The 22239-nt window shown below is 37.7% G+C and overlaps 1 protein-coding gene and 2 pseudogenes across 1 annotated transcript; all 3 read right to left on the minus strand.

The window, feature by feature from the left end:
• Window positions 1-1511: 1511 nt before the first annotated feature.
• On the minus strand, window positions 1512-9960 carry LOC103945947 (annotated as a pseudogene).
• A 2404-nt stretch (window positions 9961-12364) lies between these two features.
• Window positions 12365-16004, minus strand: LOC103946062 (annotated as a pseudogene).
• Window positions 16005-19399: 3395 nt separating this feature from the next.
• On the minus strand, window positions 19400-21022 carry LOC103945952 (probable glutathione S-transferase). The gene is made up of 2 exons (XM_009356546.3): window positions 20557-21022; window positions 19400-20059 (listed from the first exon to the last, which is right to left on the minus strand). The coding sequence occupies exons 1-2, from the start codon at window positions 20869-20871 to the stop codon at window positions 19715-19717; spliced, it is 660 nt and encodes a 219-aa protein (XP_009354821.2). The 5' UTR covers window positions 20872-21022; the 3' UTR covers window positions 19400-19714.
• Between the last annotated feature and the right edge of the window lie 1217 nt (window positions 21023-22239).

Raw genomic sequence — 22239 nt, forward strand, 5'->3', positions numbered from 1 at the left:
CGTCAGAGAGCACATGCATCAAGTTTACTCCACTGATAAGGGTAGACATGCACATACGCAATACACCTAAACACATTCGAAAAAAGTTTTGATATAAAAACAAGAGAAACATGTTTTTGTAGCACATCAAGCGATGTCTGAAAATCAAGAACCTTACTTGGAACACGATTTATCAAATACACAGCAGCCAAAACAACATGACCCCATAAATGATTAGGAACACATTTATCCAACATCAATGAGCGAGCAACCTCCATTGTTTGACGATTTTGTCATCAACTTTAGCACTTAAAACTTGATGATTATTTGAACCCGAAACAACAGTATCCTCCATAGTCAAGATGTACAAACTCCCTATTCTTTTACCACGACCAATTATCTTTTGAGTTTGAATGTCTTCAAAATAACAATATTTAGGGTAAAAGTGAGCAGAACAATATAAGGTATCAAGTAGTTTTCCTACCGACAAAAGATTGCACTTAACATCACAAACAAGTAAAGCACAGACCAGTGATAAGGTCGGAGTAAGAGAGATAGTATCGTCACCCTTCACAGGGGAAGGTGCTCCATTTCCATTAATAATATACGGATCATGAACATAGTCACATAACTCATTAAACACTTTAGGGTCACTAGTCACATGATCAGTGGCCCCAGTGTCAATTATCCATATATTTGTTCCACCAAGATGCATAACAACATTATGATTATTTTGAGCCATTAAACTAAATCACGAATAATAAAGGCATAAAAGATACGCAGCGGAATGAAAAAAATTTACCAGAATATTGTAGCAAATCACTGTTCACACAACGTAGCAAGGCGCTGTTCACTGTACTGTATGTGGCATTACTCTGATGCCATGTGAAATTGCTATAATGCCATGTCAAATTAAACATGGTAAATACCAAAAATATATATATGACAATATTTGAGAATTTCTTATATATTCATTAATCTCCAAAGTGGAGTATATATAGGAGTTACAATTGGTATTACATATGCACTTCGTCAATGTGGGACAACAGACTACTATTTGCACTTTAACTAATATATAACTCGCCACAAAAGTTGGATAATAAAGAGAAAATCTACCCCATCATCTGTTGAATACAACCATGACTCTTGTTACCTAATAAGAGAGATGAACTCATGGTTGTACGCAACCGGTGACACCCAATACTCCAGCATTCAATATGAAGACTTGGTCACATAATATTGTTCTAATAAGAGAGATAAACTCATGGTTGTACAACCAGTGACACCCAATAATCCAACATTCAATATGAAGACTTTGTCACATAATATTGCTTACTATAACAAGTTAACAACAATATGATAATTTAATTACAAAAGCAAATAACAAAGATAACAACATATGACCAGAGGTGAAACAAAGTGCCAAATACAGTAGAAACCTTCGTCAAGTGTCATTTTATTCTAATTCAAAAAAACCAAATACAGGTTGAACATTGATAATCACTAGCTTCTTCCCACACTTGCTCCAAAATCTACTCCATTATGAGTTTGTTCCTCATTTGCAAGAGGAAATTGTAGACCTTTTTTGGGTCAAGAAGCAACTTGGATACACTCTCCTTCTCCAAACACCTTTTAACCCAGGCAATAAACTTTGGGTGATCTGTTTCCACGCTGAAGTTTCCAAATTTCTCATAGACAGAAAACCAACTATAAAATGGAATAAACGCCACATCCACAAATTTGAAGGTTTCACGCCCAAAGTAAGGCTTGTCTCTGAGCTCTCCTTCTAACATGCTTATGCAGTCGAGAAATTTCTTCTTTGCTGCATCCTGTTCTTCTCCTATGCTTGTCCATACCTTCCTCCCAATTTCATGTATCTGCATTTCGTATCACCTGTTGGAAGACTATAAATACATTCGAAAGGACGCGTGTACCTTTAATGCAGAAGCTTGAATCTCAACATGCTTTTACAAACACAAACAACTGCTCTGACCATCCGTGCACGTTTAGAACCTCGCAGGTCATCGGGTTGGCTACGGTATGTCGAGTTGCCCCCTGGTTTTCTTTTTCCAAGACCTAGGGCCGAAAGTGATAGCTCTAAAGACCTAACTAGAATATTTGAACTGTGGAAAAACTTGTGTTTCTTATTTATTCTCTCTTCCCCAAAGCCTCTTTATATAGTGGTTGGGAAAAGTGTACAAAGACTGAAAAGCCCATGAAAATCCCAAGTATATTCTAATATGAATATCTCTTGATTTTCATCTAATTATCACATAGATAATTCGGAGGTTAATATCCTCATGTGGGTGGAATATCCTTTGATATTTATTTATCCCATAAGATAAATCCTACCTCTCACACTCACCCACATAGGGTGTGACATAGTCTCAATCAACACACTTAGTTCACATCCATTCTAGTCTATCTCCTCATACAGGAAATGGGATGAGTGACCTCGCGAGAAAGGACGTACATAACCAGGAGCACTGCCATTAAGTTATTACTAAACTAACAACAATGCATCACTCGGAAGTCATCACTTTATGCCCCAGACTGTTCGTCACACACTAGACTTGACATTCTTTATCCCTCCTTATGAAAAAAAAAAACCAAAAAAAAAACAATGTCATGTCTCACAAGTATCATGTATCCATGTCTTATGTTTGATAACAAATATCAAAAAGCTAATGAATCACACGACATGGTGTTTTCTTCGAACTGACTTCCTTAAGCTCTCATGTCAATCTAATTTGATTTAACTGCTTACCTAGACATGACATTGTGTTTTCTTCCCCAGACTATTCGTCACGCACTAGACTTGACATTCATCATTCCCACTATTAATCGGTTATAGCATATACAATATGATTTGTATGCTATGCTATATCCTTATTTCAATGAGTGTGTCACATGTCCATTGGACATACACCATACGGATCTTAGTTTAGTCATTACACAAGCGCCTAACCTGAGTCTTCTAACCTAGTCGCCTTCTCGGTGCCCACCTGGATATTCATATTCGGCTTTACAAGCTTCAACATGAAACAAATTTCATGTTCGACTTCTGTTAAGTCTCATCTTAGACATTTCTAAGGCGACGTTTACCTTGTGCATATTGGTAAGTTCAGCATACACGTGTTCGGTCTCGCAGTCCAATGCTTTGAGGACACAAATGTCTCATCCTACTTGCTATCTTAGTGCTAGGGCGAATCATTCATGTGAAAAACCGATTCTAGCTTGGTGACACTTCTAAAGATGTGTAAACAATCATTTCAAAAATAAATAAATATGAAATAAAAAACTTCAATGCCTTTTTATTCAATAATAATGTCAAATATAAAGAAAAACATATCAAACCCTACATAAACCCATATTCTTTACATGAGTTAGAAACGAGTTTCTAATTATGGGTTTAGTCATGGATTAGTGAGCATATTGCTAGTCGAGATATGTTTCAACACTACTTCATCCTTGGTAACCTTGTTCATAAAGAAATGATATCGTGTATCTATGTGCTTAGATTTTCCAGGATATTTAGGATCTTTAATGTATGCTAAGGCCGAAGTACTATCACAGTAGACAAGTACAACTTTTTGAGCATAAGTCATAACTCTTATCTGTAGTAGAAACCTCCTAAGCCAAACAACTTCTTGAACAGTTGATCTAAGGGCAACATATTATGACTCCATTGTGGATAAAGCAATACAAGTTTGCTTTTTTCTACACCAAGAAACAATTCCACCTCTAAGGACAAAAGCATAACCTAAGGTGGACTTGCGTTATCTCTATCGCTTGCTCAGTCTGCATCACTATATCCTCTCAACTTCAAATCCCCTCCTTAGTAACATAAGGCTAAATCTTTTGTTCCTTGCAGGAATTTCATAATCCTCTTGACGGTTTACCAGTGAGCTTGTCTAGGATTACTTTGATAACAGCTTACCATGCCCACGACATGGCAAATGTCCGGACATGTGCAAAGCATCACGTATATCAGACTTCCTATTGCAAAGGCATATGAGACGTTTGCCATTTGTTCTTTCTCTTTCTTAGTCTTTGGACACTGTTCTAAGGACAACATCGCGCCTCTTTCCATATGAGTGTCTATGGGTTTAAAGTTCTCTATCTTAAATCATTCAAGTACCTTCTTAATGTAAGTCTCTTAAGACAAACTTAGAAGTTTCCTTGAGCGATTTCTTGTGATCTTAACTCCAAGCACATAATGTGCTTCACCTATATCTATCATCTTAAAATGGGATGACAACCATGCTTTCGTGGTTTCTATGAAGGTTTTGTTATTTCCCGCTATCAGGATGTCGTTAACATACAGGGAAAGTATGAGAATACTTTTCCCATATTTCTTAAGATACACACAGTGGTCTTCCTCAATCATCTCAAAACCAAATGAAGAGATTGAATTATGGAATCTAATGTTCCACCGTCTAGACACTTGCTTGAGGCCATATATGGAACTTTTTAGGCGGCAAACTTTGCTCTCTTGTCCCTTGGCCTCGAAGCCTAGAGATTGATCCATGTATATCTCCTTGTCTAGTTCAAATTTGAGAAATGTTGTCTTAACATCCATTGAGTGAAGTTCCAAATCTAGTTAAGTTAACAATAGCTAAAATGAGGCGAATAAAGGCAAACCTCATCATAGGGGATAATGTCTCTTTATAGTCTACACCCAATTGCTAAGTGTATCATTTCACCACAAGGTGTGCCTTATATTTGTCAATTGAACCATCCGCCTTGCGTTTAATTTTTAAAACCCACTTGTTTCCAATGGTTTTACACCCAAGTGGAAGATCAACTAACTCTTAAACAATATTTTTGTCCATGGAGCTTATCTCTTCCTCCATTCTTTGGTCATTGAAGACAACGCTTCTTTGTAAGAAGAAGGTTCCTTTTCCTCTGAAGGTATGCAAATGTAGGCCTTATCATCAACCTCAAAATGACGTTTGGGAATATGGCCTCTCTTGCTTCTTCGAACTGTGTGACCTTGAATTTCAAAGGGTACGTTCCCATCATTAGGCGTATTCTCTTGAGTGTTTATGGATACATTACACTCACTGGGTTTTGTACTCCTACTTGGATCAAGTCTTCCTACATCATATTCAGCAACCAACGGATTGAAAATTAATTCTACTCCTTCGCTTGAAGATGTTACGAGTTCTTCATCTTTTTCCAACTCATGGAGATCAAGGTTTTTGATAGTATCGCCAAGTTTTGGGAAGTTATTCTCTATGAATTCCACATCACGTGAATTAATCTCGATTCTCCCTCCATCTGGATGTTCACCATACATCACATAACCTTTCAAGTTTTCACAATATCTTATAAAGATATGTTTATTTGCTATAGGACCCAACTTTCCAAACTTATGTGATTAATTATGAACAAATTCAGCACAACCCCTAAGGACGCAAATTACCTAGATTGGGTTTTACATTATTCCAAAGTTTGTAAGCACATGGTTAAGTATATACATTGCGGTTAATAATGCATCACCCCAGAAAGATATAAGGAGATTTGCATGCGCCATCATAGACCTGACCATGTCCAATAAAGTTCTGTTTCTCCTTTTCAGCAACACCATTTTGTTGTGGTGTGTAAAGAATAGAAAGTTGTCTACGCATCTCCTTACCTTCACAAAAAACCTTGAATTGGTCAGACAAATACTCACGTCCATGATTAGTGCGAAGAACTTTTACAGTCTTCCCTTTTTGATTCTCAACCTCAGCTACTGAAGCATTTGAAACAATCTAAAGCTTTATAGCGATGGACGATCAAGTACACATAACTATATTGCGTGTAATCGTCAATCAAAGTCAGAAAATAAGAGGCGCCATGACGGGCCTTCACACTCATTGGTCCACAGATGTCAGAGTAGATTAACTTTACGGTTAAGTAGCTCAAACAACTTTTCCAAAAGGCTTTCTAACTGCTTTGCCAGCCAAACAAGGCTCATATACAAGCAAATTGACATTAGTGAGTGATCCCAACAAACATTCTCTAACTAACCTTGTCATTCTATCTTGCCCTATATGCCCTAGTCTAGCATGCCATGTTTTAGAATCAACATGTTTAATAACAGTTACAAAAGAAGTAGAAGAACATGAATAAATCAAATCCAAGCAAACAAAATCGTTCTTTATTGAACCATATCCAATTTCAACTTGATCCAAATAGATCACAAGTCTAGACAGGCTTAAATAAAAACAATATCCTTCATATAAAAGTGCAGTAACTGAAAGTAAATTAAATTGCATTCCAAGGGCGTGCAAGACATCATGCAGAAGTAGTTGACAACTAGTGCTTAGTTGAAGTCGATACGAACCAACTCCTAAAGCTTCTGTACGACTTCCTTCACCTACGTACACCCAGTGTGACTTTGCTGGAAAACGTTGATAATTTTCGAACCCCATTTTATCTCGCGTCACATGCTTGGTTGCTCATGTGTCTACCATCCAATTGTCAGACATGTGAGCAACATGTATATGTGAACATACACAAACAATGATAGATTTAAGGTTAGGGATTACCTTTCTATTCAGCTCAGTGTAATTACGAGCGAAATGTCCCTTCTTTTTATAGCTAAAGCACGTTGACTTGGATTCGTCTTTCTTGCCACGTTTACCTTTGTGGGCCTTGATCTTATTAGAATTAGGAGCAAGGTTTGCATCATTTTTCTCAAACTTAGTCTTATCTTTGAACTGGTTACCTTTTTGGATCCACCTTAAGTCAATAGGGCACTACTCTAGGTCGCCACTCGGCACTCACCTTCTAGTTCAACATAACGCAAGATGTCATGAAAGTTCTTAATTTGATCATTGTGTGTCATGATTTGTTTAAGGGCATCCTACGAGTCTGTGAGGGACCTAATCACAACTTGGACTTGCTGTTCATCGGTGAGGATACTACTAACAACTTTTAAATCTCGTATCATGTTGGACATCTTCCTAAGATGTTCAAATACAAAATGCTTAAGATCCATCCTATAAACCTCAAACTTCAACACTAGACTTCTCAACCTAGTAGTTGAGGTTCCACCAAAAGAAAATTTCAGCTAGTCCTACATCTCCTTGGCGGTCGAGTACTTTTCATACTCACCAATAAGATCATCATGCATGCTGCTTAACATAGTAAAGTGCGCACTTCGATCTTTCTTGAACCAAGATTCATAAGACCTCACTTTAGTCGTATGCTGAGCCGCAGTGGTTCCATCTCTCTCAAGATCAGGCTCATCCAACGAAGCCTCCAAAGGCTCCAAGAGCTTTTGTTCATTGAGAATATATTGGATCTTCCTATGCCAAATATCATAGTTAGTTCCAACCAACTTTTCTCCTTTGGTCAAATCAGCAACAACATTTTTGGCAGCCATTTCTTTCTACAAGGGTGAAATAATTTTGACATTAATTACACATCTTACATTTATTTATTTCAAAAACTCATTAGAAAATATTTCACTTTTTCTCCTAGGTTGAAATTGAAAAATCCGCTAAGTCGCTCATAATTACCATTCAATTCTAAGAGTCAAGATCATATTTTCTAATTATTTTCGAAATAAATCTAATTTAAACATTATTATGTTTTAAGCTTATCCATTTTTCATGCAACATTCAATTGAGTGGACAACAATTAGGGTTTTTAGACAAAGGGCTCGACATGCGGGCCTCAGTAAGTGCGGGCATGTTAAATCCGGGAAGGGTGGCAGAGTGAAGCTTTTAAAAACCGAACCTCTTTGACACCCAAAGTCTCCTTAAATATTTTTCCTAGACACCACATCAAATAAGAGGTGACCATTAGTGAACCCTAGTCTAATTTCATTATTTTTTTATTAATTAGGTAATTTTTTTTAAAATATTCTCCTAAAGAACATTCCTTTCTAATTTAAAATGCTCAATCAAGATGAGCAAATTTGATTGACATTATCTCTTTTTGATTTTCCTAAAATCTTGGCATGTGCTGGATATTTTTTAAAGGTTAATTAAGAATGTTTCCTTAATTTTAGTAAATTAAAAACGTCTCTAATACCAAACCTAAATATACCCTTACGTAGGTCAATGAACCACAATGATTCACTTGCCAACCGTGTCCCAAAAACACGGCCCATGCGCCACCCAAAGCAGCTGTGCAAAATTTTATTTATTTTTAATAATTAATTTAATATTGCGCGAACCCACTCGCCCTGGGTGGCACGTGACACACACGCGCCGCCTTCTAGCAGTTTGATGCCATTCTTTTGACCTTCGTTGGATTGAACTCCCTGAGATGAATCCAACAGTGTAGCTAACATCCACGAAAGCCTAGTGATGTACTCGTACTTGCTTAGGCCAAGAGTGGAAGGATGAACCACTGTTCATCATCTTCTTCCAAAAAATCTGGAATTTCCAGATTTTTCACTCTCAGAAGGCCTGTTTATAGAGGCCATAACTTAGCGAATATGCATCCGTTTTATGCATATTTTATGTCGTTAGAAAGATCAGATTACCATCTACAATTAAGTCTTCTTTGGAAAAATCCAAAAACAACTCTAACCTCACGAAAAAAGGGTCGCAAAAAACTTAAAAAAAATTCGTTTTTCATGCTATTACTAAACTAGGGTTTCAATTATCTCTCTAACCACTTGGTTTTTCTTTACCAAATTTTAAACATAGTCTCATACGAATGTAAAGAATATAACCCAAGCGTTAAAACCTAGAAAATAAAAAAGCATGGCAAAAACGAAAATTTTAAAGACAAGCATTCATGCCAAATTCATATATATCTCATGCTTTCATGCGAGGAGTATGTGAGTGACTCTGATACCACTGTTGGAAGATTATAAATAAATTCAAAAGGACGTGTGTACCTTTTATGCAGATGCTTGAATCTCAGCACGCTCCTACAAACACGAACAACTGTTTTGACCCTCCGTGCACGTCTAGAACCTCGCAGGTTGTCGGGTTGGCTATGGTATGTCGAGTTGCCCCTTGGTTTTCGCCTCCCAAGACCTAGAGCCAAAAGTGATAGCTCTAAGGACCTAACTAGAATATTTGAACTGTGGAAAAGCTTGTGTTTCTTATCTATTCTCTATTCCCCAAGGCCTTCTTATATAGTGGTTGGGAAGAGTGTACCAAGACTGAAAAGCCCATGAAAATTCCAAGTATATTCTAATATGAATATCTCTTGATTTTCATCTAATTATCACATAGATAATTAGGACGGTAATATCTTCATGTGGGTGGAATATCCTTTGATATTTATTTATCCCATAAGATAAATCCTACATCACCAAAATTGTAAAAAATTTAATGAGTAAGTTGGAACTCATGCATACACTATCGAAACTGCATGAGTTGAGACTTTAATCTAATCATCTTGCTAGTATATATCGCAGACCTAAACCATAACCCAAAACCTTAACATGAAAATGAAACAACTATGTTTTAAACACAAACAAAAGGTTCATTCTTTTATAAATCCTAAACCTGAATTGTAAGTTGAAAACAACATTATTTTATTTGCAAAAAGATATTCCAAACTAGTGGAACTTTAAGAGAATAGATCTTGCATGTTCATATAAAAAATTGTGCTACCCCCATCAACTTGCTTCACAATGATCTAAATTAGTAAAACTAAAAAAAAATACCATCTTGTCGACGAAGTCAGCCCAGAACCTGGCTTTGGCTCTAAGGTAAGAGTCAGAAGGCAGCAAAGGAGATTTATTCTTCCAAACCTCATCAATGTACTGAAGTGCAACCAAGGACCCGTAGACCGGTTTTCCATTGTGAACGAGAACCGGGATCTTCTTTTGAATCGGGTTCATCTGCAGCAACAGTGGGCTTTTGTTCTACAGTCCTCATCTTTATGCTTGTACTCAATGCCTTTCTCAGGCAGTGCAATCCTCAGCCTCATCGCAAATGGGCTTGCCCAGAAATCCAACAACACCACCTCATCGGCCATTGAAGGTTGATCAGATTTAACAAATTTTCAAAGGATACAAAAAGCTGACTGTGACTGAGCAGTGGTGGTAGAAGCAGACTAACGGATTGTGTATTTATAGACAAAAATTCAAAGGAGAAACAGGAGTCTTAAGACTCCGGACATCGAGAGATTCTACTTCTCTTCCTTTCTTGTACATACATATTAGAGATTTTCTAACTGGATAGCGATTATTTCACTGCTTTCGGCATCGAATCCTTTATTTTCCCTTCATTTTTCTTTGTTAATGTATTTGTAATAATTTATATAACACGTATTTTTCTAGTCGGACTATAGCATTTGAATCTATTTCTTTATAGTAATTCTATTTTTGGTAGACAAACTTGAACAAGCAGGGTAGTTTTGTGTCAGGACCCACCTCAAGCTCATACTTTAATTCTTTTTGAATTATTTTACGTAGGGTAATCATAGGAATACTTAATTTGTAAACAAAATTTGCAGACTGAATGATGTGTCACCAATAGGAAATGAGCACATTTCTCAAAACTTAACCAATAATTCAATCATCAACTTCTATGTCATGTGGTTTACAAATTTTATCTACAAATTTAGTCTCTTTAGCATTACTCTTTTACTCATAACTTGACATAGTTTTTTTACAGAGTAATGCTAGAAAAACCGTATATTTATATTTTATTGGTGAAATCACACTCCTAAACCATATTCACCAATCAACTGATAGGTCTTTGGCCCATTAAAGGCCAATGATAACAATCACATCATAATAATAACGAAAGTTTTTACAATTAATAGCACGAGAAAGTCAAGTTCGGTAAGGAGCCTCGACATGGAGCAGATTTGACCACGACCATAAGTAGAAATTTATCGCGCATATGGGTTACTGTCACTTTAACCACTTTTATAGTAGTAAGTCTCACTCGTGAACGTATTGGTCAATATAACTTATGGGGTTACCATTACTAGCTTTTATTTAGTGGTTTTGTTAGAGGCTAAATCCAATTATGACCTCAAAAGATTACAGGGTAATTAGCCACAATAGACATGTTTTGAAATTTGATTGCACTTTTGATCACACTTTTTAAAAATTGTTCTTTTGATCAATTTTGCCTGTGAAAAGTCCATATTGCCCTTTATTGATCTTTGTATTAGTCAACATGTCCTTACATGTCCTTCATTGATCAAATCCATTTTGAGACTCATTCTTTGGTTGCTCCTTCTTGACCAATCAAATTTGGAGCAGTGAAAAATATCTTGAACACCATAAAGGAGGTAAGCTTCTTATTGCTCCACCCCCCAAATACATTTTTCTTCTTCCTCTCTCTCTCTCTCTCTTTCATCTTGCTTTGGCTCAATTATTCCCTTTTTTGGATTTGAAATTATGTTGTGGTGGTTGGGGAATAAAGAAGGATAGGGTTTCTTGAATAAAGTGTTGCGGCTGAGGTGGTTCAAAATCAGTGGGTGTATCATTGCGGCATCATCAGATTGTTGTTGTGATTCTGTTGGTCCAAAATCATAAAAGGGGAAGTATCGTTGGGGTATTGTTGTGGCGTCAGCAGACTGTTATTGTGGTTGTGTTGGTTCAAATCATAAAATCGGGAGTATCGTTGGAGTGTTGTTGGAGTGTCGTTGTGGCGTCATCAGATTGTTGTTGAATTGGTGGTTCAAAATCCTAAGAATTTTTGTCTTAAGTCCTTTTTTGTTAAATGAAGTTATTTGAAAATGGGTTTTTGGTTGTTTTTAAAACCATTGGAGTGGAATTATGGCACCATTAGGGTATTGTTGTCTAGTGGTGATTCAACATCAAAAATGGGGGTGTCATTGGGTGTTGTTAGGGCATTGCTGTATTTAAACCTCGAGAAGGATTGATCAAGTGCCTTTTTAATCTAATTCAACAACCCAAAACAGGTTGAATTTGTAAGAATCCTTATTGGACTTAACTAGTTATGATAAAGATGAGTCAACATGTTTTAATTATAAATCAGTATGAGTTTTGTATACATGTAAAACCATTCCCTATAATTAAGGAGTTACATCCATAGTGTTTCAAACTAAAGCACGTACTTGATCCCACTCATCCACAATTGGAATTTAAAGCAATAGGGTCTGTAACCAACTCCCACGATAGATGGAAGTTATGTAAACCTTGCTTTATATATTGGATTCCCTGCTCACAAAGAAAAACACTCTTCGCTTTTGGGACTATCACCATAAGAGTATATTGGTCTCCCAGTAGTAGAAGAATTCTCTTGAATCACTACCACGTCTACTGCAAGTTAGAAACTGAGATGTAATTGTCAAAATGGTGTTCTAGGATTTCCTGTTAGTCTACAGTATATATGTCAATACATTCCAACAGAATCTTGAAAGACAGAACAACCACACGACCTAACAAGTTGGAATGACACTGATCATCAATAACTTCTTGCCAGGCTGCCACCAAAATTTACTCAATTCCAAGCTTTTTCCTCAAAAGCATGACGAAATCATAGACCTTTTCCTTCTCGGGGAGCGACTTTGACACGCTCTCCTTCTCCATGTACCTCTTAGCCCAGGCAAAAAACTTTGGGTGCTCTGCCTCAACACTGAAGTTGCCTAGTTTTTCATACACCAAAAACCGACTATAGAATGGAATAAGCACCACGTCCATGAATCCGAGGGTCTCCACCCCCCCTCCCCCAAAAGAAGAAGGGTTTGCCTCCGAGCTCTCCTTCTAACACGCCGAGGCAGTCAAGAAATTCTTCTTTTGCTACATCTTGTTCTTCTCCTTTGGTTGTCCATAGCTTCTTCCCAATATCATACATCTGCATTTCACATCCCCAAAATTTTAGGGAAATTAATATACATTGTTTTGAGCAAGTTCAAATATTTTGCTTATATCTTTTAAATATAGATCACAAGCCTTAAACCTTAAACCCGAAACCGTAACATGAAACCTTAATCAACTATGTTTTAAAAGATAACATAACCCTGAAAACATGAACAGAGATCCAGTTTTCATTTAGTTTTCCTTCTAATACGAATCCTAAATGGTAAAACTGTTACACCCTAAACACTTTTAATCTTAAAATTCTAAAACAATATTGTCTTATTTACCAGCTCAAATATTCGTACCTAAAACCAATTAGCAACCAATGGCGAAACGACTTAAGGACAAGGGGGTCAACTGACCCTCCGAACTTCGATGAATCTCCATTGATGACTTGGATGCTACCCCCTTGAAGGTTGGAGTTGCTCTTCATATATGCTTTCCAACTGTTTGATAAATGCGTTAGAGAGGTGCTGCCCCTTTACAGTCTAGTCCTAATATTATTTACCTCTAGCTTGTTTGTTGGTTGTGATTACAATTGTAGGAAGAAAAAAAAAGAACCAAGTAAAAGACTATCTGTAACATCCCGCATTGACCAATAGAGAATGGGTGATGTGCCTTATATGTACATGCCCATCTCCTATACCACAAGGTTTTTTGGGGACTCACTGGCTTCGGGTTCCATCAGAACTCCGAAGTTAAGCGAGTTCGGGCAAGAGCATTCCCAGGGTGGGTGACCCACTGGGAAGTTCTCGTGTGAGTTCCCATAAACAAAACCATGAGAGCGTGGCCGAGGCCTAAAATGAACAATATCGTGTTACGGCAGAGCCGAGACTGAGATGTGACAGAATGGTGTCAGAGCCACTACGCCGTGTAGTGTGAATGTACCGACGAGGACGTTGGGCCCTTGAGGGTGGTGGATTGTAACATCCCACATTAACCAACAGAGAGGGGGTGATGTGCCTTATATGTACATACCTCCTATAGCACGAGGCCTTTTGGGGACTCATTAGCTTCGGGTTCCATCAGAACTCCGAAGTTAACGAGTTCGGGCAAGAGCAATCCTAGGATGGGTGACTCATTAGGAAGTTCTCATGTGAGTTCCCAGAAACAAAACCATAAGGGCGTGGCCAGGGCCCAAAGCGGACAATATCATGCTATGGCGGAGTCTCGAGACTGGGATGTAAACTATCCTAAAATGCAAAGTAAATGAAATGGTAATCTTAGAGAATGAACAAGGCATCAATATTCTTGGACTAACATATTAATGGGATGCAACGTTATCAGTTAATTTGTTATTCCTTTGTTAAGAATTCATATGGGAGCAACCTAGGAACATGTTGGTTACCCACGCAAATGAGGCATTAATAGGTGTGCAATATACCTTTGCAAATGACTTCAAGCCTACCAAGACTCGATGAAATAGCAATATGCATGCTAGTTTTGTTAAAGAAAAAAAAATTACGCACTACGCATGCTATTCTTACTGACCTCCCTAATAATATTTCCTGGATCCGCCACTGTCAGCAACACGTGAGATTTTAAGCACTTATGCTAGACACTCTTAACTTTTTCACATAAAAAATATAACCAGATAATCTATTTTCCATATTTTCAATTGTTTCAAACCAAACATATTCAAAACAAATTAAAATAGTACAAATAAGTAAAAATCACCTTCTTGTCAACGAAGTCAGCCTAAAACCTGGCCTGGGCTCTGAGGTAAGAGTCAGAGGGCAATAGTGGAGCCTTATCATTCCAAACCAACGTACTGAAGCGCAGTGAGGGACTCAGAAACTGGTTTTCCATTTTGAATGATAACCGAGATCTTCTTGTTTGACGAAAACATATGAATCTATTCCTTTATAATAATTCTAAATTCTTGGTGGAAAAGATATCAAATTTTTTTTGTCAAATCCTTTCCGAAGAAAGGAAGAAGTTTTATTATAAAAGTTAATTACAAGACAAAGGCCCAAAAATAAATATTAACAATACAAAAAGGGGCCACCTGAACTATCTTACAAAAGCCCAACCCAAATCCCACATTTTGATACAGAGCTCCAGAACATTCCAGTTTGCTTCCACTGCTATAACAGTGCTTCCCGATCATCCAAAACCAATTACCCAAATCGACGCCACATCTCCCACCAAGCAGCACAGTAGAGATGAAACAAAGAGATATCCTATCTCCCAACCATGAACATCGCACCCATCCCAGCTAGAAAATGAAAGAAGCACATGGGAATACCATGGGCAACACTGCCAACAAAGGCAGACAGAAAGAAGGAGGTGGTGTTGTAAACACCTGAGCCAGCGTAACCGTAACTCGACACACCTTCTCGGAAGAGCGCAACAAAATGCATTGAAAGGTGATAGCAGAAAGGGTCAAAGAAGATGGACGCCCAAAAGGTATACCAAACTGGATAAAATGGGAAGGAAAGATGGGGAGAGAGGAAGCAAAAGGAACGAAATGAAGTAAGAGAAAGAAAACGGCCAGAGTAAACGCCGACCCTCGCCTCGGCGAGGGTCGGCAACAATGAAATCAACGGGTTAGAAGTTACACACACTAAAGGTGGGAAAGACTCTCAAGAAGAGAGAAAAGCTCTCACACTCGGAGAAAGTTTTTAAACTCCACTACGAAAAGATATCAATTTTAGGTAGGCGAACCATGACAGGGAAGTAGTCTTTGTGTCAGGACCCACCTCGATCTCATACTTTAATTCTTTTGAGTCATTTTACCAAGAAATCAGCATTGTTTTTTTTTTTTTTAAGTGTAACGCTAGAAAAACTTTATATATATATATATATATATATATATTACATTGGTGAAAACACACATTTAAATTATATTCACCAATCAACTCATAGGTCTCTAACCCAGTAAAAGTAAGTGAGAACAGTAGCACCACAATAATAACGAAAGTGTGGACAATTAATAGCACGAGAAAGTCGAGTTCGATAAGAAGCCTCGACGAGGAGTAGATATGACCTCGACTATAAGAATAAATTTATCTCGCAATATGGGTTACTGTTAAACCCCACATCCAAATTATTGTAAATTTCACAATTTCGCTAAAGATTTATTGAAATTTACATTTTAGTCCCCTATCCTTACCCAATCAAAATCCTCATTTTCAGATTTTCTAAACTTCTCCATCTCTCTCTGCTTGCCATGTGGCAAGTACTCACCCACTACCTCATTCTCTCTCTTATCCCCGAGCTCTCTCTCGCTCATTTTCACTCTATATCTCCCTCTTGGATCTTTCTCATAATTCATAATCCCTATTCTCTCCCGTGAGACACACAAACACCTACACACCCCAAAACATCCCTAACGTCGACACCACCACCACCATCGTGGATTCCCTCTCCCTCTCCCTTGTCTTTGTGAAGCACGGGACACCCAGAGTCCACCCAAAAACTCCCCGGCGAGCCCGTGACCTTTGAACACAAATTCCGGCCAACTTCGGCCACCATTCGTAATGCCAAAGGTATGAATCTCTTCCTCTTCTCCTAATCTTTAATTTGATGGGTAGATTGCATGCTAGGGTGGAGGATTGAGGCCTATCAGAGCTTGGGAAGCTCCGACTTCCTTTTTCCGTTGAAACCACTCCGTTGGGCCGGCTAGACCCAAAACCCAAAGCCTAGGTCCTTTAGCCCAAAGCCTTGGGCTGGGCCTTAAAGCCCAACCCTTTAACCCACCAAACCCAAGCCCTTAGGGCCGTGTAGATTTGGGCCTTTGGGCCGTTGTATATGAGCCCAATTCCCTTGAAACCCTAACCCAAAAGAACCGGCCTTGGGGCTGAGTGGAACTTGGGCCTCTAGCCCATTAACCCTAAGACCCTAACCCTTCTGAAAACCCTTGGACCCCAAGCCCTTGGGCCTTCCGCTCGTTGAACCTAGGCCCGTGAGGCACAACCTTTTAAGTCCAGAAACCCTTCGACCCAAGCCCAAAACCAGAGAACCTAGGAACCCTAGGCCCTGCGTGAAGTGGCACCGATGCCGGCACATGGAGCTCACGCGCCATTGTCCACGGCGACGCTGACGAATTTTCCAGCAACCCACTGCGGCACGTGGCCGTCAGAGCTGCCACCTTGCGGCGGCGTGTGAGGGCGCGTGGGGATACCCGAGGTCCCCTTTTATTTTTTTCAACGTCTTGAATTCGTTTATAAAGTCATTTTTCCAAAATTCAATCGTTTGAGTATGGTTTTATTAACTGTACCTTTTATGTGCTTAGGTGCAATTATTAGCAACAATTTTGTCCTTCCTATTTCATACAGCTCTTCGATGACGAAGTATCTATGAGTGGACCCCTTCTAAAATGCATGTTTTAATAGTAGAAATACATACACAAAAAGCATGATTTAATGATTACGTTTTATGAGATATTATGCTTACTGCGAATATTTTGGAATATCATATTTTATTGAACTAATGTTCTTTGTTGTATATATGATGGATGACTATATACTATTTAGATCATGCTTTTACACGCTTCTTTATAGTATAGATGATGCATGACTTCATACTATGAAAATGATTTTGAGATAAATGTACCTATGCTTGGAAAGAGTATATTCAATGGTTTTGTGCGTATCTAGTGGTCATTATCCTGCTTACGAGCGATGATAGTTATATTGACCTTTAGGTTGGGTGCTGTAGGAGCCTACGGGCGATTGATACTTATATTGACCTTCGGGTTGGGTGCTATATGCCTTTTGGCGATACTGATACCACTAGTTAGCACACTATGTACGATATATGTTTTATGAAAGGTTTTATGGCATGCTAGGGTTTTCGACAAATCTATCACCTATTATGCTATTAGTTTTCATAAAACTTCAGGGGTTAGTATGTTGAATAACTGTTTTATTATATATATATATATATATATATATATATATATATCAATTTGGTCCACTCATGTTTTTTTGCACCCCCTCAGGACATAGGAACAAGGATTACAATCTGACATACGAGGCATTCCCCTACCAGTGATACCACGTCATTTTCTCTGCTTTGATTTCTATTGTAATAGCACCTCTCTATTTTATCTTTCGCTTGTACTCTGAATTAGATGTATACTCTGAACATGTCAAGCATTAGCATTATATTCATTGTTGGCAGCTGAATATCATTATGGTATTTTGTAAGACGTATATTTGAGTATTACTTGCGTAGTCACGCACAAAATTTATACACATGTTTTACATGTTCATAGCACATGCATTCATTAAATGGCTTTCGTTACCCTCGAGTGTAGTCCAGCACGTGGCCATCCCAATGTTTCTCAGACATCGGGATCAGGGCGTGTCAGTTACTATCATGCTTAATTGCTTTTGTCGGTCGATGTATTGGCCAATATAACTTATGAGTTACCATCACTAGCTTTAGTGGTTTTGTTAAGAGGCTAGATCCAATTATGACCTTAGAAGATTATATTGAAATTAGCCACATTAGACAAGTTTTGATATGTGGTTGCACTTTTTATCACACTTTTTAAAATTTGCCCTTTTGATCAATTTTGCATGTGAAAAGCCCGTACTACCCTGCATTGATAAAAAACCAGCAACACCCAACAACACTGTCAAATCCATTCTCAAATCCATTCTTTGGTTGCTCCTTTTTGACTAATTAAATTTGGAGCGTTAAATAACATCTAGGACACCATGGAAGTAGGTAAGCTTCTTATTACTCCACCTCTTTGATCCATTCTTCTTCTTCTTCCTCTCTCTCTCTCTCTCTCTCTCTCTCTCTCTCTCTCTCTCTCTCATCTTGTTTTAGCTCATTATTCGATTTTTGGATTCGAAATTTGGTTTTGGTGGTTGGGGAATGAAGAAGGTGAGGGTTCCTTCAATGAATTATTGTGGCTGAGGTGGTTCAAAATAAAAAAATGGGGGTGTATCATTTGGACGTCATTAGATTGTTGTTGTGATTATGTTGGTTCAAAATCATAAAAGGAGGAGCATCATTGTGGTGTCATTGGATTGTTGTTATGGTTGTGTTGGTTTCAAAATCATAAAATGGGGAGTATCATTGGAGTGTCATTGTAGCTTCTCAGATTAATGTTGTTGCAGTGGTTGTTCAAAATCCTGAGACTTTTGGTTTAAATCAAATTAAAATGTAAGTCCTTTTTGGTTAAATGAGGTTCTTCGAAAATGAGTTCTTGGTTGCTTTTTTAAATTATTGGAGTGTAGTTGTGATATCGTTGTGGTGTTGTCTAAGTGGTGGTTCAACATCCAAAAAGGGGAGGAGGGGGGTCGTTGGATGTTGGGTGTCTATATTGTTGCACCCTTCTTGATTAATGAAGGGCACTATGAACCTTTCACAAGCAAAATTCATCAAAAGAGCAATTTTTAGGAAGTGTAATCAAAAGTGCAACCAAGTATCGCAACATATCTATCGTGGCTAATTGCCCAAGATTATATCAAATTAATGCATAAACTTAAACTTATGTGCATGGGGATCTCATGAAGTAAGTTCATATAGGTGCGGACAAGTCACTTGTTGACCGGGTGTGCACTGTATTGACAAAAATGATTTATGAATCAAATTACAAGAACATAAATATATATGTAGAAGATATTACTGGCTGATCCTATACGGTTATGAAACAAGAATTGGCCAATAAATTTTGGTCTTTGTTACATGATAAGAGAGATAGACTCATAATTAAACACAATTGGTGTCAACCAATAATCCATCGTTGGATATGAAGTGGTTACAAAATAAGAAATTTGATCAAGTAGATTTAGATCCCTTACATAACAAGTTGACAGGTGTGATAAGCTGACTACAGAAGCAAAATAAACATACGATCAGAGACAATACAGTGCCTCTTACAGTACAAGGCTTGTCAAATGCCCTTTTATTCTAATTCAACAACCCAAAACAGGTTGAATCTTGAAAGACAGAACAACCACACGACCAAACAAGTTGGAATGACGCTAATCATCAATATAGCTTCTTGCAGGCTTCCACCAAAATCTATTCAATTCCAAACTTTTTCCTTAAAAGCATGGCGTAATCGTAGACCTTTTCCTGCTCGGGAAGCGACTTGGACACGCTCTCCTTCTCCATGCACCTCTTAACCCAGGCAATAAATTCTGGGTGCTCTGCCTCAACACTAAAGTTGCCAAATTTCTCATACACAAGAAACCATCTGTAGTGCGAAATAAGCGTTACGTCCACGAATCCGAGGGTATCCCCCCCAAAGAAAGGCTTGTCTCCAAGCTCTCTTTCTAACACGCCAATGAAGTTGAGAAATTCTTTTATTGCCGCATTCTGTTCTTCTCCTTTGGTTGCCCAAAGCTGCCTCCCAATCTCAAAAAACTGCATTTCACATCCCCAAAAATACAGGGAAATTAATATACATTGTTTTGAGCAAGTTCAGATCTTCTGCTGATATCTTTCAAATATACATCACAAACCTTAAACCTTAAACCCGAAACTGTAACATGAAACCTTAATCAACTGTTTTAAAAGCGAGCATAATATTAACCTTGAAAACATAAACAGAGATCCAGTTTCCATTTAGTTTTCCTTCTAATACAAATCCTAAATGGTAAAACCGTTACACCCAAACATATTTGATCTTAAAATTCTAAAACAACATTGTTTTAATTACCCGCTCAAATATCCGTAAGCATTTAACCTAAAACCAATTAGCAACGTGTGGTTTTAAGCACTTATGCCAGATGCTCTCAACCTTTAAACATAAAAAATATAACCAGATGATCTATTTCCCATGTTTTCAATTGTTTCAAACCAAACATATTCAAAACAAAACAAAAATACTAAAAATAAGTAAATTAATGAGAAAAAATCACCTTCTTGTCGACGAAGTCAGCCCAGAACCTGGCCTGCGCTCTGAGGTAAGAATCAGAGGGCAAGAGTGGAGCCTTATGATTCCAAACTTCGTCAATGTACTGAAGAGCAATGAGGGACTCGGAGACCGGTTTTCCATTGTGAATGAGAACCGGGATCTTCTTGTGAACCGGGTTCATCTGCAGCAACAGTGGGCTCTTGTTCCACACGTCCTCTTCTTTGTACTCATACACAATGCCCTTCTCAGCCAGAGCAATCCTCAGTCTTATCCCAAATGGGCTTGGCCAGAAATCCAACAACACCACCTCATCCGCCATTGAATGCTGATCAGATTTGAACAAAGTTTCTAAGGTTACAAAAAGCGGTGACTCTGAGTGTGAATAGTGGGTGAAGAAGCAGACTAGCAGATTGAGTATTTGTAGACAGAAAATGCAGAGGAGAAGCGGTCGTCAAAGACTCCGGACATGAAGGTATTCAACTTCTCTTCCTTTTCTGTACATATAGATTCGAGAATCTTCCAATTTGACGGCGATTACGTCACTGCTCTCGACATCAAATCTGGCATTGCATTTTAGATTTCTTTGTTAATGCATGTTGATTTGTAATAATATATAATACGTGTTTTTATTAGTCGGACTATAGCATATGAGTATATTCCTTTATAATAATTCTAAAATCTTGGTGGAAAAGATATCAATTTTAGGTCCACGAACTTGTACAAGGAGGTAGTCTTTGTGTCAGGACCCACCTCGAGTTGATACTTGAATTCTTTTGAGTCATTTTATCTAAAACTCCGTATTGTTTGTTTTTTAAAGTGGGGAGAGAATCCTTGCTAGATTTTCTGTGAGAGGATTTCGGAATCCTCTAATCATATTTATTTATTATATATTGTACGATCAGTTTTCATCAAATACTTTTTATATTTAATTTTAAATAATAAAAAATTACAATAATTTTTTACTGCACGATATATGATGAACGGATTTGATTTGAGAATTCCTAAAATCCTCACAAAGAGGATCCGACGAGGTCCAATTTCTTTAAAGTGTAATACTAGTGAAACCATATATATATTACATTAGTGAAAACACACTTTTAAATTATATTCACCGATCAACTCATAGGTCTCTAACTCAGTAATGGTAAGTGACAACAATCACACCACAATAACAACGAAAGTGTCAACAATTAATAGCACGAGAAATGGATGGCGATTATGTCACTGCTCTCGACATCAAATCCGGCATTTCCTTTTATATTTCTTTGTTAATGCATGTTGATTTGTAATAATATATAATACGTGTTTTTATTAGTCGGACTATAGCATATGAATATATTCCTTATAATAATTCTAAATTCTTGGTGGAAAAGATATCAATTTTATGTAGACGAACTTGTACAAGGAGGTTGTCTTTGTGTTAGGACCTACCTTGAGTTGATACTTTAAATTTTGGAAATTTTAACAAAAAGTTTCCGGTATTATTCACTTTAACGAAAAGCTACATTTTTACACTAAAAAGTCAATCCTTGTACTATTCATTTTACCCTTTATTTTGTCTTTATCGTTAAAACTCAAAATTTTCAAACTCGTTTCATTAGTTTTTATTTAATTCTTTTGAGTTATTTTACCTAAAACTCTGCATTGGTTGTTTTTTAAAGTGGAGAGAGGATCTTCGTCGGATTCT

Source organism: the organism of the source record quoted next, unplaced genomic scaffold (assembly GCF_019419815.1).
Source record: "Pyrus x bretschneideri cultivar Hongxiangsu unplaced genomic scaffold, Pyrus_bretschneideri_v1 Contig50, whole genome shotgun sequence".
NCBI classification, from domain to species: domain Eukaryota; kingdom Viridiplantae; phylum Streptophyta; class Magnoliopsida; order Rosales; family Rosaceae; genus Pyrus; species Pyrus x bretschneideri.